We start from the raw sequence: 25,415 nt of genomic DNA, 5'->3' as shown, positions 1-25,415 counted from the left end.
TCAACCCTGATACATGTCCACATATGCTTCCATCTAGAATGAGGTTAGTGCATTATAGCTGCTGCGGGAACCTTAACTCGCTTTCATTGACTTCCGGAGGATTAAGTCAGAAACAATAGTATTTTAGTGCCATTTTTTGTATTTACTTGGCAAATACTCCTGTCAATTTAAAGTTTCCCAGGGGAGGTGTCAAGAGGTCACTGAAATGTTCCTGGGCAAGGAAGGGAGAGTGGTGAAATGCTGGCCTCCCTGCTGCTTCCTTCAGTGTTTTTCTTCATGTCATTAGAGCTGTACTCGGCACTTTTCCCCCAGCTTCCATTAGCAGAGAGAGTGAGTGAATGTAAAAATGTTAGTGAGGAATGGAGGCAAGGAACACAGAGGAGGCTTCCCTGCTGTTTTATTTGGCTAATTCTAGACCTTGGTACCAGTAAACTTAGTCATAGAAAGCAAGTATAGAATATATTGTCTAGTATGCATAAAAGCCTCTCAGATACTTCCAGCACATTTTTTTCCCCCCAGTTCATTTTATTATTGTACAATGTGAATTTACTTCACTTTGTGATCTGTCCAAGGATCACAAAGCCTTCTGACCTCTCTGCTGTCCCATGACAGGGAAATACAGTTCTCCAAGGCTGAAGAAGCATCAGGGTTTGATTTCCAGAAACGAGGTACGCGCTGTTTCCATGAACAGCAGTGTCACTGTGAGCGAGCAGCACATTTTTCAGATGCCATGAAGACAGAAATGCAGAATTGAGGGACAGGAGAGACACCCCATGTCTTCCAGGCCTTGTATGCAAGGCTTCCGACATTCAGCTGAGCTATCACAGACAGCTTTGTCACAGCTAGCAACTGTAGAAAGGGATCTGACCTGTTTCACACGATAGGTTAGTGGGATCCCTCTAACAAGCCCCCATGGTTTATCATATGATAAAACAGGCAATTTCACAATTATCTGCCTTTTTAAAAAGAACTACTTCAGTTATACATTTCCCACACTTTTAGCTGCTGTAAGGCAGAATAAAACATATGTGGGGAGTTTTTCTAGCAAGTGAAAACAAAAGCAGTGTTACATAAGTACATTATGGCTTGATTAATGCAAGATAAACATTATATGCTACACAGCTTTTGCTCCTCAGCAGGCCTATTTCACATCGTGTGGTCATACATAGATTTCTCTTACTAATGTTGCCCAAGCAGCCTTGCACCATCCTTGACAGATGAGCTTTAGGAACTATTACGAAGTGGTTTAAGTTATAGATGCATCTGCTGTGCCCCATCCTTCTGAGAGAGATTGCTTTCACTGTGGCAGAGTAAGAATAGAAGATGTGTTCATACCCTCACCGGCTGCAGCTCAGAGGCTGGTGACCTGGCTCAAACCCACCTCCTCAGCAGTTCAATCAATGGCTTTGTGCCAAAGCATGAGGGTGGGTGCATGTTTTCTTGTGCTGGTCCTGATAATCAGATCACAGTGGGATTTGAGTCAAGCTTGCTTTAAGTTTTACTGGGAGGAGGGAGGCCTTATAACCATGCTCATCCATTGCCATGCTCGCCCATGTGTCATGCTCCTCTAGTGTATATATGGCTAGATAGTGGTATTTATGGTGGAGAATCCATCCCTTACTGGTGCGAGCAGACTAGTTACTGGTTACTGTAGTATCACTGTGTGATTAGCAGAGGTCACAGGCCAGGGCTGAACTGTGCTCCCTTTCCCAGCTGGCAATGCTTAACCCTGCTGTCTGTTAGAGTCAGAATTCACTGGAGTCTCTTCCTGGTCAAACACGATTGCCCAGTGTAGAGAAGGCAGTAGTGGTCATCTGAGGAAAGGAGGCACTACAGTGAATTAAGTGAGTCCAGTGAGCGAAGTTATTCAGGGCACTGTGATCATTAACCAATGTACTACATTTCAGGGTGGAACAGGATATACAATTCATTGCAGTCAGGCTTTTCAACAGCTGAAAAAAAAAATGCTGTATTATTTATAGCCAAAAATCCCATAGGAGATGTTTTACTGCTGTGGAAATAATTCTCCATATATCTAGTTTACTAACAGTAAAATAGAGATCTACTAAATAAGGCTATTAAACATATTAAAATTTATTTTAATATGTTGTAAAACATTAAAACTATTATAAAACATTATAAAGTATTAAACTATTAAACATGAAAACATAAAATATACTATTTCTTAGAATTAAAAAAGCCTAAAACTATGTCCAGCGTTAAGTCCAAATTTACTCTATTGAGAAGCTCAACTGCCATCCTTTTCACCTTTCAATTTCCTCTGACAAAGCTTGAAGAACAAGACTAAAATATTCCATGTAAGTTATCAAAACTAACGGCAGTGGGAAAGGATTAACTAAAGGCGCTACAAGAATGGCAAATTAGACGCATTTTATTCCTGTCTTTTAGACATCTTTCTCAAGAGTTATTACAGCTCAATAGGGAGAAAGAAATGGAGTTTAGAGGAAGTACAAGAGCTACAGCAGTTTATAAAACAGATGCTGACTGACTCTTTAAGCAGTGGCCATGTTGGTATAGCTCCACAATAGAGCTCTGCTTCACTAACGGCATCTCAGGTTTTCTGTCTCTCTGCATCCCCATCAAATCAATCACTTCTTCAGAAAAAGGCTGCATACCTTACTTTTGCAAAACTACTCTGATAGCATTTAAAATAGTTCTAGCAGCAGTAAAACAAACAGCAGTGATAATTTTTGATTGCTGGTGGGGAAGGTGATAGAAAGAACAGCATCCCTGAAGTATTGCTAGAGATTTAAAATGTTATTAAGAGAGCTAGAACTGCAGAGGTTTTGTCTAAAAATTGAGTCTAGGGAAGTTTATTCCTATATCAAGGGTACAACAAAAATGCATACTTCATTCCTTCCCCTGGAGAAGAGATTACTGTCAGGACTGTCTGCAGGATACAGCAAAAACCGTGTACATCAAGGACCTGATGATGATGGTTCCATTATCCTCAGAGCGTGTCTGCATCAGCTTCAGCCACAGCACTATTTAAAACCGAACTGTGTTTTCTCCTGGCTGACTGTGGTCCCTGAGGGAACATCCATCCGCTGAGCAGAAGTGACTCACCAACGCCCCAGCCCCACACTGGATACAGTCAGCTGCAGGGATGACTTGTGAAAAGAGCTGTCACAGCCGTCCTGGAGCCCAGCGAACGCTGCCTCGCTGGAGGTGTCCCACTGTGCAGCCCGCCTGCTTTTGGCATTTGCTGTGCAGCTGACATGAAAAGACGCTAAGTCTTCGGCTCTGCGAGTTTTTAAACTGTATCGTTAAAAAGAGAGTTAATGAAAGTAGCTAAATGCCATCTTGGTTTAAAAATGTCTTGGAAATAAAAATGTGGAAGGGTGCACCACACCAGAGGTGCTCAAGGCAAGCAATTTAGCAGGAGCAATTGAATGCCTGTATATGTGTCTCACAAGTAACTACCATTAATGTAGCTACGGCAGCAGTTCAATCAAGGTTTTAGTTGCTGAAGAAGTGTTTTAAAGACTCTTGCACAAGCCAACCATTCAAAGTGCTACTATTTGAATTGATGAACTCATCAGCTCAGCTGGAAAACATACCAACTTGGAAACGCATCTGAACTGTGTACTGCATTAATGCACACATTTAATTTAAAGGAAGAAGCTCTTTGTGGATTTTAAAACTTAAACCCTGTAAATAGCTCCATCTAAACTGCTGTGATAAAAGTGGCAAGAAGAACTGTTCTGGGAATGGAAATCCCTGGTTTCTGTTTTATGCTAAGTTTTAGTCTACAGGGCTCACAAATGAAAAAGCATTAAAATAAGACTTGAGAAAGCACACAATTATTTGGGAAGAAAACCATGTAAAAGGATTGAAAAATCAAGTATCTATATTCATCTTTGGTTTATTGCAGTTAATAAAATTAAGTAGAGCCGGGCCTCATTTGAGCCTTGATGAGATGATTTTGGTGGAGAGAGAAAAGCCAAACCAGCAGCTCAGTCAGGGTGTGCTTCACCCACCCTTGGCTGGGGGAAGGGTAAGAGCTGAATCCCACGCACCACTACACCTCTGCTAAAAGGGTCCTATGTTGTTTCATTTGAATTTGCATCTGGTCGTCTGGGGAAACTGGACAAACTGTGCCCTCTACCATCCCCCAGGAAGAGGGGTGCAAGGATTGCATGATTGAGAGATGAGGAGAAACTGAGCTCAATGTAAAGGCTTGCTACCCACTGAGCGAGTGCTGTATGCCCCAGCGCCGGCTGCTATGCTGCCACCTGGCGCAGGCTGGAGGTGGGTATTCTAAATGCGATCTTGACTCACAGCTTAGTTTAGCAGACAAACTTCCTTACTGTGTCCATTTTAAATTAGCTCTGGAGGGATTTCAAGGCTATCCAGTATTGGGTGGCAGGGGTGAAGATTATTCTTGAAAAGCTGTGCTTAATCTATGCATATTTTCTAAATCATTAATTTGGAAATTAATGATGAAAAGCTCTATGTCTGTCAAGCTCTCTTTTTCTTACCAGGAGCAAGCAAGCGTGCTGCGTAAGAAATGAAGAATACCAATAATGATATTTCATTTCAAATCAATAATGATGATTTCAATATAACATCTCTCCAACCCTGAACTCCAGTAAGACTGTGTCACCTTGAGAAAATTCAAACCCACAGAGTGCAGAATGTAGCAGTTGGTACAGTTTCTTCTTTCTATATGGCTAATCTAACATTCTTTTAAAGCTCAAAGATTATGTCTTCCCTTCTTCTCCCAAAAGATGGGAAAGGTACGATTTGAAAAGCAAACCTGAAAAAGGAAAATAATGCAGGCTCATTCTTTATTAAAGCCTTTAGAGCATATCTGCTAAATGTCATGGATGATGTAGTTTATGAGGATCATCTCTCTGAATAGATCATTCAGCAGTGAAATTGGAATGGAAGAGAAGCCTAGAGAAAACCCCCCAACTTTACTGTGGTAAGTTGAAAATACCCCAAAAAACCAAACCACCTCTCCCCTCAAAAACCCCCAAAGCCTCCCAAAACAAAAGAAGGAAAGGGCAGGAGAAGTGAAGCAGCATAGGACAGAACCAGCTGTGTTTCCAACAATGACCATAGTTTTTCATCAGATGAAGCAAGAGGTGTTTAGCAAGTAAAGGAGGATATATAATTTAATGTAATAAAGGCATTTATGATTATTAATTTTATTCTCATTGCAGGTTCCCAGGATAAAGTTTGGTCTACCTTTACTTCAACTGTAAGAAAACAAAAACCCAACGCTTTAAAGAGGGCAAAACTTTAATAACACCATAAAACAATTATACAAAGTCATGTACATATTTAGACAGTTCAAAGTAATATATATATATATACTTGTTTTTACTTGGTGGAAAAGTAACTTTTGCAGTTTTAGATTGTGACTGGCTGTAGCCAAAAAGAATTAAAAATATCTCTAGTTTTCTCCAATAGGGCAGTTGGAAGTTTCACAGTTCACCAGATTTGTAACAAGAGACTTACTGTATGGGTAAGCCAATAAAGCTGTTCTGGAGATGACTGGAAAACAGCAGCATACCTTATGTCTGCCCTGTACAGTACCGCTTTGACAGGAGGAACAAGGAAACATGGGTCAGAACAAACCTGGTTTTGCTTTCGGGGTGGTGGAAGGCAAGCTACGAAACATGAACCCAAAGATGAGAAGTATTACCTAGCACTTGCGCTGCAGTACTTTATTTCCTCCATGCTGCTGGAGCCAGGAGTGTAACAGGAAGAATTTAAAAACAAACTGGAAAAAACCCCACTCCTTTCAATTCAACAGCAGAATATATTATCATTGATTACAAAAGTCAAAAGAGCTAAATACTTGGGATTTTGGGAAGGGGTTGGGGAAGAGAAGAGAAAAATATTGGAAAAAAGTATTCTGGCTCTAGATGAATTTTATAATCTCAAAAAATGCCCCAGACATTTAAATGACTGAAGTACCAGTTTGCCTTGATTTAGACACACCATTAAGATATTCCAGATGTAACAGCAGCTTTCAGCTTCAAAACGCACTAATTTTTTTGTTAGGAAAAAAGTGAAATAATCAAAACAGGGCCACTAGATTAAGAGGCTACTAAAATACAACCCCGAGGGTCAATAAAAATGGAGTAATTTCTTTATGTAGGTGTGAAGAGAGGCTATTGTAAATATGTAACTGAACAGCTAGATGTGGGTACTTCCACAGCACAGCAATGCTTCCAATCACTTAACTGCACCACCCAACTGTTGATATGGCAGAAGTTGTTTTACATTATAGGTCTCAGTTTCGTATCAGAATATCTACAGGTATTCTTTTCTATATTTCTTTTGGAATTTGAGAGATTGAGGTTCGGGGTTTTTTTGTTTTGTTGTTGAATGGGGTTTTTTTAATTTTATTTTTGTTTCAATTTTGGGCACCTATAGTATTTAATGACTACATATGCAAGTACACATAGGTGTATAGGTATCTCAGTTTTAAAAGGCATATTTTACCTCTTTTTCATACAATCAACACTGGTGTTTTGAAGTCTTGCTTCTCCTGCCCCATGTTACATTCTCCATTACAATCTGTCATTCAGCTGTGCAGGCTTCAAACACCGATCTATGTAGTACAGCACTAAGGGATTTCCTGAGTCAGGTTTATTCATCGTTATCTGTAAAAAGCAGGAGCAGGGGAGAGACAGGGTGAAAAGGAGCAACACACACACACACACACACACACGATCAAGCTGGGGTTACAAAACAAATTAGAAACCACAATTTAGTAAGCAGTAATACCAGAATTCACCAACTCAGTCACCAAGGAGATAACTGTTACCAAAACTGCCTTGAAAGCACTCTATGTACAAACATTGAACAACATGTCATCCTAGTGAATTTAAGGTAATTTCACATCAAGCAGCCTGCCTCAGAACAATCCTCTTAGTAAAAAGAGCAGCACAGATTCTTTTCCCCTAGCTTTTCTTATTTGAAGAGCATAAAACTTCTGAGACAGCAGCTCATGAACATGCTTCTGACTCACTTGTCCTCTATTCACCTTTATTAGCACAGCATTTTTTTCTTTAAATGTCTGAAATTTAAAGAACTACTTTAAATGTAATTCTTTATGTACTTCAGTACTGAAGTACTACATGTACTTTCAATGTCTGAACCATAAAGAACTACTTTCACATACATTTTTGTATGCTATCACCAATTTGTAAAACACAGAGTTGGAACTGAAGCTATTAAAAATAGCCACCTGTTAATCAGCATTTTGCAAGATGAAAGTCAGCTCATTTTAATAGGGTTCACTCAGACAGCTTGCAATTGGTATGCCAGCATTTCAGCAAATTGGCATTTAAGCCTTTTAGTACTAGTTTTAAAATACCCTTAAGGCGAAGTGGCAAAGAAAAGAAACTGGTAACACTAGAGTTACCACTTTCTTCTTGTTCTATATTGCCAGTCCTTTGGACACTTGAAAAATGAACTACTGTAATATATTGTTCCAAGTCTGTCATTAAATCAATAAATTGTTGTTGAAAAAATGTTTTTCAGACACTTTTGTGTCATACTTCTATAACACAGCATGAAAACAACATGGCAATTGCTCATTCTTACTGAGTGGTTCTGTATCAGTTGCAAAATAAAATTGGGAAAAATGTAATTTTATTAGCAATTTTTTAAAAACTATCTTTATAAAACTAGTTTTTAAGACCTTTTTCCTCCCAAGCATTTATATATAAAACCCAGAGAAAGCTGTCCTCTTATTTGACCCTTTGTTCACTGCTACTGCAACACGTTTGTAAAAGATCTTAAAAGATGCAGAGAAGAGATGTTGGTTAACATGTATTAGAATGTTTTCTCAAAATTGAAACACATTAAATAGTGATCATTGCACACATTTCTGAAACCAATACATAATGCTTCTGATTTCTAAAAAAAATAACTGAGATTTTAGATTTCTTACTTTTAACCTCTCCAGTTAAGACTTTCATCATTAGAAATCTAAAATTACTTAACTGCAGTTACATGTTTGACATAAGAGGAAAAGAACCATATCAAAACCATTTCTCATTGAATATCACATGTGATATTTCATAGAGTGACCCTGAAAGATCTAGGAACTACTCATGTGCCTAGTCACCTGTGCTAACCTAGGCAGGGCTTGCAAGATAAATTCATCTATCACTGAGCCAGCTGAAAACAAAGATGGATGGTACCTTCGCATCAGGTTCTTCTGAAAAATGACAGTTATGGGATAAGGAGCAACATTAAATTTTCTTTTCAGAAAGATTGCAACCCATTAAAAGTGGAGTTTTGAAGTACCATATTATTTAGCTAAAAAGTCATTAAGATAAATTATTTTTAATCCTGAAAGTTTTATTCTAGACTTCCATCTTTCCAATTTGCATAACTATTTTACAGATATGAAATAATTATACTGCACCTTTTCTAAGACGCCTATTGTTAGAGCTGACTTCATGTGTACGTGCTGTTAAATCAGAGTGGGTAGCATGCTTTATCAAAGTTTGCCACGTTTTGTTGCAGGAATAAGAATATCTTTTGTGAAAAATAGTATTTTTACCAACTTAGCCAATCACCATAACAAAGCACAGGTATGTTTTTAAAAGTATGTCAGAACCTATGGTGTATGACCAAGAAAGAGCACAAGACGAGCTGTAATTGCCAGAATACAGTGAGATTACCTTCTTGGTAGGCTCCATCTGCCATTACTAGGTGAAGTATTTTGGCATACAGATGCTTGTGTTCATTTCCAAGAATACTCTGAACTATGGATGAACAAATATCAATATTTTCATCTTCATCTTCATGTATAGCCTGGGAGAAAAGACAATCCATGTTGCCAAAATGAAAATGGGTATAGAATTAAGTAGTTCAGATTTACTAAATGCAATTTGTGGTTAAACCCAAAGCTTCTCTTTAATTCAATAGCATGGTATTTTCTTGGTTAATATTTTAGTGTGTCAAAACACAATAAGAGACTAAAGACATAAGCACTGATTCTAGTTACACAATGCAGTTAGTCGCTGGCACAGTAAACAGCCCTAGGTACTTGTTTCTTAACATTTTCCACAAACCTTGATTTTCTCATAAACTTCCATGAACTTATCGAAGCCTATTTCACGCTCCAGGTTATATCTCAGCTCTTCCAAATGGCTGAAGATGCTATCACATTCTTCACATTCACTGGCAATCTCTCCATCGCTATTATCTATAAAGAAAGAAAACAACAGTGACAACTGCTCTGTTTTCCTACATTCTTAATGCTGTTTCTGTGTTCCTAAACTCGATTATCCACACAGACCTCTAAATGTAATGCAAGCAGGTAAGCTCAGGAGCACTAGGCAATGTTGGCAGATGCTCTGGACAACTGCAAGGAAGTAGGAACAGTCCTTTTCCTGGCAGCAAAGAAATCCTGAATCCCAAATAGGAAGCATCTAGCCATCTCCTCTGAAAACGCACAAGGGTATTTGCACTGGAGGAAAACAAGGTATGGTCTTAAAGCAGACTTTTATTTAGCAAAGCGATGTTGTTAGGTCAAGTTCCATCTAGACATTCCACATTATTTCTGAGGTGGAACTGATGCAGGATTTGGTGGCTGTCCCATGCTAGGGAGAAGAGCTCCTTTGTGAAGCAGCTGTCTTAACACATGTGTTAAGAATCAGTTATTTCATGTCTGCACTGAGATGCATCTCATTCTTTGAAGCAAGTCTAAAAAAACAGTACTAATTTAGCTACAAAGTTCCTCATTCTTTTCTCGGTGCATCTCCTTTGCACAGCAAATTCAGTATGCCAATATGCGAGGGAAATCAACATGATTTTGCTTACAGGCTACAGAAAACTTACAAACTTATTTGTAATTCGAACATTAAGTTTAACAAAAAAAGGATCTATTTAAAAATAGCAGATAGAATCCCTGTGTAAAAATCCTATTATAAAGTGCAAACTGCTTTTGCCCAAGAAAAATACTTCCTTAAATAAATATTTGAATTATGAAAGGACTTACCTACCCAGGGAAAAAATATACAACTTTTTAGATTTCAGAGCTCATATTATGAAGTCTTTAAAAAAATATGTAGTATTGCCTGGTAGGTCACAGACTTTGTGAGTTAGTACTAAGAACTTCTCCTACTTTCAATTCCCATGTGACTAGTGTAAGGCATAATCCTGACCAAATCGTATTCCCGATTCAACATATTGACAAATACATCCATAAGAAACTATAATTGAAATAAAAAAGAATGAAAAATTGTATATGGATTAAAAACTCATTAGATGACTTCTAATCCTATATTTAACTTCTGGATCTTGACCAGATTTGGTTTCGAGTGCTGTCCGTTCCCCTGAGGTTTAAAGACCTTCCTCCTGCCCCCAACTAAACAAAACCTGCAATTCGTATGAAAGTAGAAGGTGAGACACTGACACCAAATACCATAATGCTCGCAACAGCAGCAGGATCACAGAAACAGGTGGTATTGTATGTTACCAGAGTGTGACAGTAGCACTGTCAAAAAATGAAAGATGCTATTACACCTAAGTTTGTCTTAAAATACTTACTGGAATGTATTATACAGGTAATATCTTGCAGGTATGGTCACAGATTTTCAGTTTCTTTAAAGTTGTCAATAAACCAAAATTAAACAAAAGCTGTGTTTTGGATTAGTTGCTGATTTTCTACATCTTTTTATACCTATATTTCTAAGTGCACTTTATTTTACAGCAGTAGTAAAATGCTTATATTTCAACCAGAATTTAAAGAACAGAACTGAGATTTCAGGATACCATTGTGTATAGCTAATGCAAAATTCTAAAAGCAGTAATACATTTTTCTGTCTCTTTTTTGGTTTGACTGCATTAATAGCTATTTTGGGCTAAGAACAAGATTAATAATTTCATGTTCCTTTTGACTGCCTGTTAAATTACTTAATTGCAATGTAAGCTGGATCCCAGATACTCCAGTCATGTCAACTGCCATTTCTTTTACACTCTTACATTGCAGTCATGAATTATTCAAAACATAGGATATGCAGAGTCCTTGATCTCCCTTGAACGAGTTTTAGACAACTAAAGAAGTGACTTATAATCACTGCCTAACAAATAGACAACATTTAATTTGCAACATTGAATGTCGCTTAGATGTTGACCTTAACATTGAAAAAATCTAAATATTATTTGATTTATTTTTAAACTTCTGTATTGAACCTATTAATTAGAGCTTTATTTCAGTATAAGTATACAATGCAAAAACATTCTTCCATGTTTGAATTGTTAACATCAATAAATAACTCATAGAACAGGTGTAACAAATTTTACCTGATTGCCATTCTTCATTAAGTGCACTTTCACTGCTGGGGTTATTTTCATCTCCTTCATCCAGCTCTGTACCATTGGTTATGCATTCAATGACATTAGCCTTCAAAGTGGACTCCTCCTCTTCACTGAATTCCTCGCTAGGCTGCTCCCTAAGCAATTGTTCCATTGAGGCCCGGAGTTCCTGCAAATCTGTATCTGCCTCCTCAAACATACTAAAGGAAAGTGATATAAAATTTACATAGTTCATACTTTACAAGACCAACCCTGTAGGAAGAGCTCATTTCTTCTGTTAAGCCAACAAGCTGGAAAGCCATTGTAGCTGGGGGAAAACACACAAATATGGGTGTCCTCAGTCCAACATGATTAAAGCACTGATACCACTGTATCATGCAAGACACAGGAAATAGAAATTAGATAAACAGATACCACATCGTAAAAAGATGTGCTGTAACAGTAAGATAACTTCAAAATCTTTGTATTTTTGCACTGTTATAGAACCCTGGTAAGTATAACATTGCTAATCCACATAAAAATGTGCCTGGAACTAAAAGAGATCTAGATCTCATTAGAATAGGCACACCAGATCCCAAGCTGCAGGGAATAGTCAAGAGCCAGGGTCAGACTTTGAAGCCCCTGAAAAGACTTTGAGGGACTTAAAGGACATCCCAATATAACAGTAGAGAAGATAGATGAGTTACCCAGAACATACAAAGAAAGTAAATATTCAAGAAAGTAAAATTTTATTTCTAGAAGAGTGGTAGCCATCAACTTTGATCTGCTTCAGCAGAACACAAGGTGCAGAAGCCAGACGGAACAGCACCTTGGATGGAATTTGGAGCAAAATCCAGGCAGCTATCGTAAGCAGAACATCCCATTAGCTTCTCAATTCTCTGGAACAGGGCTCAAAGTAAATGGTGATGCAATACAGGATTTAAAAAGTTTGGGTAAAATCCCCATGCTGGTATACTGCGTGTAATTGCTAGTGTGTAACTAAAAATATTCTGGATCTAAGATGCCTGTAGAAATACTTGATAAACTTGATGCACTCACATATCCTCAGAATCAGAGGGTCCTTCTTTGGCTTGCTCATCTTCTGTATCATCTATTTCAAGATTATGTTGATGCTGCACATCTGCTACACTGGGAACATCAACCAAGGTTCTGTACAGCTTGTAAAGATCCGGGAGCGAACATGTTCTCAACAGCTGCAAAGGCAACAGAAAGTCTGTTTGGTAACAATACTAAAGACAGCCTGAGGTTACAAAATACTTGGACATGAGTCTTTGTCCTTTTTCATTTGTAGATCAATTTCAAAATAACAATGTGTCCAGCACAGATACGCTAGCTGTTGAAAATATGACATCTTGTATTTTGCCTCTCAGCTAAAAGAAAAGCATTCTTTCTGCCTCTACAGGTTACAGTGATTGAAAAGCTTTGAGGACATCAGAACTGACATACAGATCCCAGGTTTGTGCAGATTTATTCATTACTTTGACAGCTATCAAAAGAAAAAGAACATTGCATTAGCTAAATAAGATATATATGCAATTGTTTACAATGTATATGTGCCAGTCACAGCTTAGAACCATTTTAAGTAGCTGACAGAGGAATACTTTTTAATTACATTTTAGCATTTCTCTAGGGGGGTTGGAACTAGATGATCTTAAGGTCATTTCCAAGCCTAACTATTCTACGATTCATTGTCCGATTGTATGATTCATACTGAAGCAGTTCATACTGATACACTTAAGAACTTCATTATAAAGCATATCTATTACTTTCTAAATCTGTAAGGATACAAAGAATGTTCATCTTCCCCCTGCTCACAAGTTAGCTTTTCTGTAATCATTGTCCAATTGCCAGATAAACAGCTTCATAAAGTAGGGAAATTAATGACAGACTAACTCTTGAGGAATCAAAATTAGAGTAAAAAAAATCCATTTAGGTGACTATATAGATCTATGAGAACAGATGCAAGCTTGCCAATAAGCCTTATTTTCCCCGCACATGTAAACAGCACTATCCCTGATATCATGCTTCCTAGCTATGCATCAACCAACAGGTACTATTCAATATTCAATCATCAATAGTGCAACTGTTTTCATGCACTCACAAAAAGGCTGGGAGTCAAAAGAAGAAACATTCTTCCTTATCCGGCATTCCACCATCCAGGAAATCCTTTACTACATATTCACTGATCACAAGACAGGTGTGCAGTTTTCCAGAGAGTCCTTGCCACCATTGATTCTCCAAAAAGCAGCTGCTTTTACACACTCTCCACTTTAGAACCCAGACAAGTATTGCACGTAACTTAAGAAGTCTGCTTCATCTACTGTTTCCATAACTGTCCTTCAAACATTTTAAATTAATATCAAAACCACATTCCATCATCCTATGCTCATTTCACAGACTGTGAGCTGCCACTCAAGCCTATGTATGTTTCCTGGTCAGGAAACACCTTCAAGAAAGCATTCCATCAAAGTTCCATTCCCTCTTCTTCAGTTTTTCTGCTTCGCAGCCAGAACCTGCACTAGTTGGTTAAATCCTGCAGGAAAAAGCCCAATCACCTGGTTGCAAGAAATGACAAGATACCTTTGCTGATCTGTTCAATGTGTATGTTTATGATGACAAGGTAGTGGTAAGTCTGAAAAACTGCACAAAAAGAAGAAAGCAGATAAGTAAGTTAGGAACTTCCTCGTGAACTCCCTCAGTTGTCTCAGAGAAGTGGTGGCATTCCTCCACAAACACTTGGACATAGAATGCTGAATGGTGAAATCGGAGGCTCTCACCGCTGTGCGAGTCCTGCTGATAGAATGAACACAGCAGTCCTACTGCAGGGCAGACATAGCTAGACAAACACAAGCACCTGCCGAAACAGTTATGCCATCTGTTCTGGTCTCATTCAGCCACAATAAAAAAAAATAAGAATATTACTACTATAGAAAAACAGGTATTTATTTTTAGTTTTTTAAACTTGCCTTTGGGTCATTTGCATCAAAAAGCCCTGTAGAAAGTCCAATCAACAATGAACTTTTCCCTTTATTTTTTGCTGGTGATATGGAACGTGAACGAGGTACAAGAGGCTCTTCCTGTGAAGACTGAGCTGACAGAACTGGCGAGTCTGTTGGTACAGCTGTGGGCTGTATTACCCTCTGGAATAAGGGTTCAGGTTGCAGAGAATCACTGGAACAAGTTTCTGATGTGGTAAAAGAAAGTCCATTACAAATCTAAATAGACTAAAACCCCGAAGCTCTTAAGTAAAAGGTAACTAAAGTGAATAAAATTAACTAAACTTCTGTTGTATAATTAAAGGGGAAAATAGATAGCACTGTAAAAGTATTAAAACCTCCTTCTCCTATTTTAACTTCTTGGGAATATACAGCCCTCAGCTATAGCCTGTTGTGTTCTCAGGCCTTCTAGTTTCTCACTTATCCAGTCCATGCATGAAGTTACGGTGTCATCCATTTTCATGTTGCTTCTTGCCTTATACTAGATTTCTTCAAAGCTACCTCAACATAATTTGCCCAAACACTGACAAAAACCATGCCAGTTTGCTTAAGCCACCCATAAATAGATGCAATAGTATCACTGATACTTGACAATATTGCCAATGCATTTTCCATATGCAGACCTTCTGAAGTTAAAGATCTCCAAGAGCATGCAATTCTTCTGTGCAATAAAGATGAGATTATCGTTAGCAGCTGCTTAAACCTTTTCTTTTCCAAGCTGCAGCTCAATATTAATTTGAGATGTTGATAAATAAAGCAGTTTTAAGTAAATAATGAGATTTTAAATAGTCATTTTAAAAGGATGTAACATTCGGAAACTTGACATTCACTTTTAAGTCTCAGTGTGGGCCACTGTCCTGTTCATCTACACACAGTGTAGCTTTGTTACTACACGTTTCCTTCCAAAGTGGCAAAAATAACACCCACCATTTGTCTTCCTAATCTATCAGAAATTTGCTTTTTAGAAGTATGAACTAAAAAAGAAAAATGAAAACAGAGAACCTGCTCTTTTGGGGTGAGTGAGGAAGTGAGACTGGATGGCTCAAGTACTCCACACTGCCAGCTATAGTAAGACTTCAACTGACCTTTTGGAGCTTCCTTTGGTGGTTGCACCTTGTCAAGTGCTAGTTTCTCAGAAGCTGCCTCCTTTCTTCTCTCATGTGGTGCCCTATTATAAAATACCACATCCAGGGGAAACACCATGTAAAAAATAGTCATTAGTCCACTGAAAAAGTCACCAAGTGCAGTAAAACTAACACGGCAGACAAGAGTGAAGCTTTACTAAGCGTAACATTCTAACTGATGTATGTAAATCCTACTCAGTTAAAGCTAGTTGTTTGAGCCAGAGAGAGGGGGATCAGAAGAAGAGAGTACTTACTTATCCTCTTTCTCTTTTACCCACACTTCATTAACAGTGATGGGAAATTTCCTGCTCTCCTTATTCTGGTGCTTTTTATCTTCTGTTTCTTCCAGCATCTCTGCTTCCAAATCATCAGGCTCTAAAATTAAGTCATATACCTCATTAAAAATGAATCACAATCAAAGGACAGGAGAGAATATACATCTTAAGATTACACTTAAATCCTTCAGCTTTAATAATTTCTTGCATTTTGCAGAAACAACTGAAGTTTTGTAACCCCAGAGATAAAAGTTTATTCCTTATACAGGAAGAGTGTCTTAAAACTGACAAACTGTCTTCTAAAAACCTCAAGAACATTCCGCCAGATGTCAGCACAGCGCTGTTATCATATAGGGGAAAAGATTCCAGCACAATTGATGGGGAGAAACAAACAAATCTCCCCCTCCCCACCAACAAAAAAATTTGAAGCACTTTAGAACTCCACTTGTGTTCTAGAGTTTTCTATAAGCACACAAAAAAGGTTTCTGGAAATTTACAAAATCTGTTAGTGAATCAATTTACAACATAGGCATAGAAAACACTTGGTTCTACCTAGAGGGTGTTAATAAAAACCTGCACATTACTTACTTATGGGAAGATATAAAAGTATACAGGATCATTACTTCCTTCACTGAACTAGAAAACAGATTGTAATTAGAATTACTAATGAAATTAATTACCATCCAGCATAATAGGTTTGCTCTGCAACTGAGTAGCTCCAGCATTTTGAGATTCTTCTGGTACAGTCATGTCAGACCCTGTGACACTGACTGGTACTGAAGACTGAGCTCCAACAGTAGGAAAAGCTTTCTCTTCCTTCTCCTCTGATGAGGACTGATGACCTCCTTCAAGAAGTTCTGCAGTACCTAACACAAAATTATGCTATTATTTTAACAGTGTTTTGACACAGTTTGATAATAAACTACAATATGGCTACAGGGAAAGTTGGGAATTTTGGTTGCTTTAAAGGAAAACAGAATAAAAGTCTGCATGCTTTTATTGTAACTATTATGAAAAGCTAGAAATATTAAAATTTGAATTTTACTTGCTACATTATCATTAGTACAAGTTTATACTTGGAATAAGCTTAAGTCCTTTTGCCCTTGGAAAGGAAAAAAAAGGCAAGAATTGACCAAAAAAAAAAAAAAAAAGCCACAAAAAACAAAACACCTACATTCTAAGTCACATGCTAACAAGAGGTTATAGGACCTATCTACTCCAATATTCAGTTGATGACATCCTTTTGAAAAGCAGAGTTGTTTCTATCAATAAGCAAATTCCAAGACTTTTCAACAAAATGAAAATCCTTCCCTTTAAGCACATCCTTCTTAGTTTCTTAACACTTCACTGAGTTTGAAATATTTTGGTGTCTTCCAGCATTGCTTTGTGCTGACATTTAGAACTGAGGCAACACCCAGAAGTGGAAAGCTAGAGTGAGGATAGAATATGCTTCTATAACTTCAAAATTGTTCTCAGTAGACTAAGTGGCAATCTGGCACTCCCTGCACTTGCAGCACAGATAATTACCAGCTGTGCTTACCACTTATTACATCTAGTTCCTCAAGTAAGTCAGTTTGCAGCTGTGACTTTGCTTCTCCTAGGATCTTCAGGACTGAATCAGTAGGGCTTTTGCCCCACACTTTTCTGTGGGGTTCACCAATATCTAACTTAATTACTTCCCCCAGAGTTTGACCTGTTGGGACACAAACACAAATACGAAACTTTTTAGAAATGAGAAACTTCTCTTCATTTTCATTACAATAAACAAACCACCTTCACAAAACTAAAACCTACAAAGCCAGAACTCATTTCACCTCAATCCATGTCAGACAGCCTAAAGACTGGGCTCATAAGTCTGGAGGTTTTTTCTGCTAATTCCATTTAATAACAGGAGTATTAACATCTGCAACTTAATAGCAGCAAGAGATCTTTTCAGCAATTCAGCTGCTCCAAAAGAAAACATAATGAAAAAACCAACTTGTTTAAAACTGGCATGAGGTAGTCTTAACTTCACCTGAAATGAGAAACTAGAAAGTCTTTTGTCCTGCTATCCTTTTCACATTTGTTTGTTATTTCTCCCTCCAAGGAAAACAGAGGATATAAAGCAACAAAGAACAGAGCAAAAGAAGTTTCATGATCTTTTAACGTCCTGTGTAAAAACTACTATGCTATGAAATAAGCTTGTCACATTCTTAATGATTATTTATTTCTACAATGTGAAACAGACCCTTAATAAGACACACTAAACCCAGGAAAAAAGTCTTCCATCCAAAAGGCCAGAGAAGACAGATTGGAAAAGACAGGCTTGATCTAAAAGAAAAAAAAGCCAAGAAGGGTATGATAGAATTTACAGATATAAACCGAGGAAACACTCAGTTTTTATTGTAAGACTTGCATATATCTGAAGTGTTTTTTATTCCTTCTGTTAAATTAGTGCCCATTTAAATGACACAAAGAAAGCTCAGAAAAAGTAAACATGCATTTAATTAGGTAACTGTTGCAATTAGGAAATTATTTGTTGAATCTCCTGTGAACCATTTAATTCCTCAGCCTGTGCCTTACTCCTTATCCAAGGGAATATATAACCACTCATTTCTTAGAAGCAGATTACACAAGAGTGCTAACAAGATGATAATACTAAAGAGTATTTGCTTTATAAAAAACAGACACTACACATGGTAAACTGATTTACTAATATCATGGTGGCAAGCAAAAGTACTTACGGTCTGTTCCAGAGAGCGAATCTTCCATTGTTAACTGAGCTAGAGGAACTACCAATTCAGATGCTCCAGATTTCCATTTCTTGCGATCTCCTAGAATTGGCTGGTCACCTTCTTGTTGTTCCTTTCCATCTTCGGACCCACCTGATTCAGAGATATTTTGACACTCCTTTTTTCCTTTCTCATCTTCTTGAGCTTTAAGATTTTGATTTAATCTTCTCAGTATTTCTCGTTTATTCTGAAATAAGGGCCAATACATATCACTTAAAATAGTACCTTTCTTAAAAGGTAAAGAAAAATAAATGAAACTGAATACAATTTGACATACTTGCATTGCAAAACCTGGCTTTTTTGTTTCCTCCTCAACTTCCTGGATAGCAGTTACATTTTCATCCTTTAAGTTCAAGAAGCATGAAATACAAAGTAGAAGAGTACGTCAGAAAAAGATAATCTTGAAAATATTAGTAGACTTAAATACTGAAAAATTACCTCTAAAACCTTTTTACTCTCTCTCAAATCAATTTTTTTCATTAATTTTACCCTCTTCGCAAAAGTACCTACCACACCAACTTCCTTCAAAGCAGAAGTCATGGAGATGACTGGTGTACTGGGCTTTGCTGGAAGTTGTGGTTTAGGAACAGCTGGTTCAGGCTCTTGTGGTCCATGCACAGGACTGTGTTCCACAGCTCCCATGTGAAAAGGCACATTAGGATTCTTAACCCCCTTTGCTATGAGCTGTGTAGATTTAAAAAAAAAAAAAAAAAAAAAATTAAAATCAACAAATTAACTTCAAGAATTTGCACATTAAACACAGTATGATCAGATATACTCATGTAAACTTTAGAAAAGGACAGTAACGTCACGTTTTCAAACAAAAGACACCTGCTAACTGCACATGTGAACTCTTTCAATTTTATCAGCTTCACTTTCTGCTTTTTGTAGTGATATATTCTAGTTGGACTTGTCACTCCATAGCACACAGACACAAAAAAAAATTGGGAGGACCTTATTGCTCTCTACAGCTACCTGAAAGGAGGATGGAGTGAGGAGATGGCTGGTCTCTTTGCCTCCCAAGTAAAAAGTGATAGGACAAGAGGTAATGGCCTCAAGCTGCACCAGGGTAGGTTTAAGACTGGATGTTAGGAAAAATTTCTTCACGGAAAGGGTTACGAGGCATTGGAACAGGCTGCCCAGGGAAGTGGTGGAAAATGTGTGGATGAGGCCCTCAGTGACATCGTTTAGTGGTGGATGTGGCAGTCCTGCGGTAACAGTTGGACTTAATGATCTTAAAAGGCCTTTTCCAACCTTGTTGATTCTATGATTGTATGATTGAGTACACTTTGCTAAGCTACAGATCATTAATAAAATACTTAAGGTGATCCTAATGATTCTTAGGTTTGATGTTCTTGAATTCTGGAACCAAAGTCTACATTCAAGTATACTTAAGAATAGGCTTCTAATGTGGGAATTCTGACTGACAGATGTTCTCCTCAGTTTAAGAAAAACACAATTATGTAAGCTTGAAAAAAAACCACAGAATAGGATTTTAGTCATATGAAGATATGGCACTACATGCTTTGCCTGTGTATAACATTTATTTTCTTACATGTTCTTCCCAGGCTCTTCTCTCTCTTTCACATGCTTCCTTTCTCTTCTGCTCTAACTGTTCTTTCAGAACTGCGGCTCGAGCTTTTGCTTGGGCCTATAGTAAACAAACAAGCAAAAAATGACCAATGTGAAATCATAAAAAGTATTAGTACCCCATTTCATGGAACATTCCAAAAAAGACACATTCTTGGATTACTTCATCTTCCTCTCACTTATTACTGTATAGATTGTGAAGGGAGGACTCCACCGACAATCAAACTCGCCACACAAGTGTAACAACTGATCTTCTATGCTGAAGATAACGGCAACTCCTCAAAATTTACTTACAGTTCTTGATTTGCGTGGTTATATTTTTAGTGTACATACTAATCTTAAACAGAGTAATGTAAAATTAGAATCTCTACATAAAATTTGTTTTGAAGCCAAATGCATTAATCACAAAATATTAAATATTCAGTTTAAACTTCACAAACTTACTCAATATAAAACACAAAAAGCTTCAGTTGCCATTTCACCTCTAGTTTTAAGGCTAGGCATAAGGCTAGCTGGTTTTTGCACTGCCCTTTACAGATGATGGGGGGGGGGGAAAGAATCATAGAATAGATTAATACTTGCTATGGATTTTATGGTGGAGATAGTTACTGGTATAAGAACACCACAGGGAACAAAGTTCCAATCACACATAGAATTTCTGTGAAACACTTTTGCTTTAAATGTACTTCACCACAGGGGTATACAGCTCACGTTCCAAACCACGTGTAGCCCATGCCAGCACGTTAGCAGTTTTGCCTTCCTTTATTCTTTTAAATCAAATACAGTTGTTATTTAAGGTACATCTTACTTTCCCTTTCAGTATCAAAATGCTATGAAAGCCATATGAAATTGCCTTTAGGACTAAAGCTAACCTAGAGATAAATTTCAAAGGCAGGGATAGTAAAAATCCTTAAACTTGGTATACTATATCACAACATTTTTAAAATTACTGAGATAAAAACAGAGTTGTTTCCTCGATACAGTCAAAATAAAAACCTCTTGTAGCAGATGTATGAACAAACTACAATACTACTCAATAAAATAAAAGAAACTTCATGAGACACAAAACAAATTTGAAAACAGCAAGTTCCATCTCCTCTCTCCCCACAATTACCTTCTGTACTTCTATCTTTTTGCGTTTCAGTTCTGCTTCCTCACTTGATTCTTGTCCATCAGAACTGGCAGCTTCATTCTACAAAGTAAGAGTCCCCACAGAATTACCACCAATTCCTGTATTTAAAAGCTGAGTGATTAAATGCCTGCTCAGATCATTTAGACTGACTTTGACTAACACAGGTCATGATTTCACTAGGTAACTCCTCACCCTAATGTAATGTCTACTTGGACAGAACTTCATCTTTGAGATTTGTGGGAGTTTTTTATTTATTTGGTTAGTTCTGATGGGGGGGTGGGTTGGGATGGTAATTTTAAAAGATATGAAGCTTTTACAAGCCAGGAATAAAGTAACGTGCCTGATGTTGCAAAGGAAATGACCTAACAATGCTGGGCTCTCACCTGCCACCCTTCATTACTGTTGTGTGCCCTGCAGGTAAGGTGTACAAGAAAGTTCAATGCTTTGGAATTCCAGCTTCTTCCACTGCATGTGCTCCAAAGAAAGTGGAATGGGTGAGGGAGGAATATGGTAACAAGTAAGACTATATAACGTCTACCTCTGAAATCTCCTTTTTCAATCTCTCTTACTTCTTTCTGTGGCCTCTGCATATTCCTATTCACAGGACAGACCAACAGAGCTACACAGAGGTTCCGACAGCAGCTTTTTACCATTTGTGACCAACTTGTGCAGACCTTTTATTTAAAATAAAAACTATTTAGAAGGCCTGTTTAGCGGGCAATTAAGATTAAGCACGGGCTTATGATGCGTCAGTTTAGCATTTTATGTGAGTCAGTACTAGTGATAAACTTCACTGACCAGCCTCTACAGTAATTTCATAGACTCACAAGACCTTGATTTTTCTCATGCTCCTTAGGACAAACTTAGGAGAACAGCCCATGTTGGTCTCATGCCAGACTTAGCCACTAGGATATCTTATAAAGTTTGTATAGTCTTCTCAGGTAGAAACACACGTGACTCTTGCTCTGGACCATTCATTTTACACTTAAAGAGGCATGGGTTCCTCTTCAATGTACTAAAGAATTTTTGCACCTCAATCAAGTGATTGAGTTTGACTTTCTTGCATCTCATCAGTGAGATACATGCAGAAAAAGTCAGTAATACACAAAACCCCCAGATTATTTTAGCATTAAAAAACCCTCCAAAACCTACAGCAAGGCAGAACTCTGTTCAGCTGGGACAGTGATCCAAAGAAACAGAATAGTACTGGGCATGCTCTCACTTTCTATGTCTACTCGCTATGCATAGGATGCATGAAAGCACTTAATATGGGTGCTTAAAGGGGCAGGGGAAGGCGGGGCAGGAACGTTTCTCTAGTTTTAAATCACAAAGTGGAATGTGAATATATAAGCAGATAATCACTTGAGAAAATCCAAACACTCTATTAAGACAGACAGGAAGGGGAAGAACAAACAGGAGTACAAGATCACACAGCAGGTTAATGAAAAGATGGAAACAAACTTTGGACTACACAGATTGCCTCTCAAATGAAACTTTTTTAAACAAGTAAATGGATTGCTTCCAAGTATGCCCTGGATTATTCATTTGACACCTTAAGTAGCACTTGTTCTGAATGTACTTTATGAACGTATTATTTTGGTTTTGTTATATTACGAACATATTTCAGAAAAGTGAGGTTTGAAAAAAGTGTATTAATTAAATTGAGCCCATGCCAGCAGATCTAACTTCAACACACACACCTACAGAATGTATGAGAAGAATTGCTTCATACACATTCTGTGCAAGTATTGTCAAAAAGTGGAATCTAAAGTTCCTGTAACTAAAAGCAAAAAAATATAAATGTGCTGGTTTGATGAGAAATTTAAGTGTAAAATTCAGATGTAACTTTATGTTGTCCTGGTTTTAAAACATCATTAGTTTACAAGCACTGAAGTTGCACCCCCAGCACTGAAGTAACAAACAGATTTTGCATATTCTGGAAGAGGTGGAAGTGTAGAACAGAATCAAATGTCAAAAATACGTGGCTATATACCTAAAACTGTCTATGAGAAAATTCTTCCCTCAGAAATAAAAGAATACATCCCACAGCCACCTTCCATAAGTATTTAAGATTATTTTTCAAACCAACCTTTTCTCCACGAAGTTTTGCTCTAATCTGTTGACGTTCATTAAAGTTTTGTAGCCGGATCTGTCTTAATCTTGCCAAATACTCCTAAGGCAAAGAATGGGAATAAGTTTCAGTTTTACTGAAACTGTCCCTAATGTGGTTAACTTAAAAATACATAAAATTCCACAAAAAAATAAAATGGATGAAAAAAACCCAACCCCACACTATTACTATCACCATATTAGCATTTAATCGTCTCCAGAAAAACTCTCATCTAATGAAAATAAACTGGAATGTATGTTTCCCAGTTTTAAGCTATAATCTCATTTTATATCATTGAAGGCTAAGAATGGTTATATTTATCACAACAGGATTAAGATACACCAAGTCATATCTGTATGTATGCACATTCAAGAACTGCTGAGACAGACTGATGTAGACAACTTGATGATTCAAAAAAAACAGAAAAACTCCAAAACACACCAACACAAACACACCTGAACTCTAGAACTTCATACAGTAAAATATTTCCTAGGAATGCATAAAGTCCTTTTACTTTATTACACAGATGGAACCATGCAGGGAAACTAGGCACAGTCAAGGTTAAAATAGTGCTATTTGTGTGACGAGCAAAGTGGCAAACATGCGGCAAGCATACCTCTTCCTCCTTGTTTCTGGATTTCCTTCCTCTTGCAGAAAAGGGCCTGCCTCCATAGATATCTGCCATGTCTTGCAGTGTACCCTGTTTGCCATTTAATGGTATCAAATTTAAGGTGGCTGGAGCAGTAAAACTATCTGCTTTATCCAATAACTGTTCACTTATAAGAAACCAAATCCACCAAATCATATAAAGTGGAAAGGAATATTATCCATATTCACCTTTTTAGAAAGTATTTGGGTTTATTTTTTATTTATTAATGCATGTTCCTGAGCTTTACAAAAGCTAACTGGCACTACTGAGGCCAACTCATTGTTCATTCTAGCATTCAAGTTGGTTTAGGTATTTTCAAACTGATGGAGATTTATATCACTGCTCTTAAACAGAAAGAAACTGGAAGCAAGATTTTGGGTTTTTTTTTTGAGAACTGATTTTCTTTCTGTAGATTGTAAACTTTTACTTATCTGCCTATATTAAAATTTTCAAATACCAAGACTCCATGTCTTGCAATGCCACACAGCTACAGTGAGTAGCAAATTAAATCTGCAATTGCCTTAAGAATAGATGACTGAAAGTATCATCAACTCAACTAGTGAGTCAAACTTTAGACTGCCACTTGAAAATTAAAATTGATAGCAACTATATTCAACAGAAGCAGGGTAACTCAGTGCAAGTCATTTGACTTACAAGTCTTTTTACAACAGAGAGCTGCATATTAATTGATGATTCCTACTAATTTCTCCTCTCAGATCATTGTCTGGGCAATCGTCTCATGTCTATATAAGAACTACTGCCAACTAGTCAAATTATTTTCCTGTACAAATAGAACGAAGTTGCTAAGAAATTCTGCTATCAATGGCAAATAATAGTACATGAATTTGGAACCTTGGCTTCGAGCTGCATCTTAAACATCTGGAAGTTACTTTACAACTGGTCAGTAACCTCCCTGTTCTATTACAGCAGCCAGTTAAAACTAAAACATGTGGGCTCAGTTGAATATATTAGAGAAACCCCAGAAATATTAACCTGAATGCTTGGGTATCTTGCATTAATTGATCTTGTACGTTTATATTAATGCCAACAAAGTCAAGAACAAAATGGAAGCAGGTACTACTAAGGACTCGCCTAAGTAGAGGCAGTCTTTAAAAGAATTTTTAATTTTTTCAAGTTTACTGGTCTTGGAAGTTTTTTTTAAAAACACCAGAACCAGTTTTGAAGTGGAAGATTCATACTTTGCAACATCTATGCTAACATCAGGATACTTCACCATCAAAGCAGTGAATCAAAGTATCTAAGAATTGCTTACTCTAAGTGAAATAATCCCTGAAACAAAGGCCTGGCTGTAAATCATGATCTGATACTCAGATATAACTCAGTAGATGCTTCTATACATCTGCAGTTGGTCCCACCTCACTGCAATGCCAGCACTGTCAGTTTAATTTCAGCAGCAAACAGGGGTATTGTGACTTGGTTCTATAAGAACAG

General features: G+C 37.4%; 1 protein-coding gene and 1 long non-coding RNA gene across 15 annotated transcripts in view; one reads left to right on the top strand and one right to left on the bottom strand.

Moving 5' to 3' along the window:
• The first annotated feature begins 52 nt into the window (after positions 1 to 52).
• On the top strand, positions 53 to 5,937 carry LOC115611013. 2 transcript variants are annotated; one of them, XR_003992430.1, is made up of 3 exons: positions 53 to 4,272; positions 4,506 to 4,948; positions 5,190 to 5,937. It is a non-coding gene; the product is annotated as an uncharacterized LOC115611013 (long non-coding RNA). The 2 variants fall into 2 exon arrangements; XR_003992429.1 differs by having other exon boundaries at positions 54 to 4,948.
• NEK1 (NIMA related kinase 1) overlaps positions 5,251 to 25,415 on the bottom strand; it is a 43,952-nt gene continuing 23,787 nt past the window's right edge. For 9 of the 13 annotated variants that reach the window (XM_030493285.1, XM_030493284.1, XM_030493292.1 and 6 more), the window contains 17 exons: positions 23,931 to 24,014; positions 23,294 to 23,377; positions 21,187 to 21,264; positions 20,038 to 20,133; positions 18,993 to 19,166; positions 18,760 to 18,825; positions 18,435 to 18,669; positions 17,252 to 17,404; positions 16,392 to 16,577; positions 15,691 to 15,811; positions 15,398 to 15,480; positions 14,283 to 14,500; positions 12,355 to 12,509; positions 11,305 to 11,516; positions 9,069 to 9,202; positions 8,676 to 8,808; positions 5,251 to 6,641 (listed from right to left, as the gene is read on the bottom strand). In XM_030493285.1, coding sequence (XP_030349145.1) covers positions 6,628 to 6,641; positions 8,676 to 8,808; positions 9,069 to 9,202; positions 11,305 to 11,516; positions 12,355 to 12,509; positions 14,283 to 14,500; positions 15,398 to 15,480; positions 15,691 to 15,811; positions 16,392 to 16,577; positions 17,252 to 17,404; positions 18,435 to 18,669; positions 18,760 to 18,825; positions 18,993 to 19,166; positions 20,038 to 20,133; positions 21,187 to 21,264; positions 23,294 to 23,377; positions 23,931 to 24,014 — 2,226 coding nt within the window. In that variant the 3' untranslated portion in view covers positions 5,251 to 6,627. The remainder of the gene's footprint in view (positions 6,642 to 8,675; positions 8,809 to 9,068; positions 9,203 to 11,304; positions 11,517 to 12,354; positions 12,510 to 14,282; positions 14,501 to 15,397; positions 15,481 to 15,690; positions 15,812 to 16,391; positions 16,578 to 17,251; positions 17,405 to 18,434; positions 18,670 to 18,759; positions 18,826 to 18,992; positions 19,167 to 20,037; positions 20,134 to 21,186; positions 21,265 to 23,293; positions 23,378 to 23,930; positions 24,015 to 25,415) is intronic. The other 4 variants (XM_030493293.1, XM_030493289.1, XM_030493294.1 and 1 more) reach the window with 2 other exon arrangements.

This window comes from Strigops habroptila, chromosome 7 (genome assembly GCF_004027225.2).
Source record: "Strigops habroptila isolate Jane chromosome 7, bStrHab1.2.pri, whole genome shotgun sequence".
Taxonomy (NCBI): Eukaryota; Metazoa; Chordata; class Aves; order Psittaciformes; family Psittacidae; genus Strigops; species Strigops habroptila.
The sequence above is the reverse complement of the archived record's forward strand: the minus strand, read 5'-3'. Positions and strand labels throughout refer to the sequence as shown.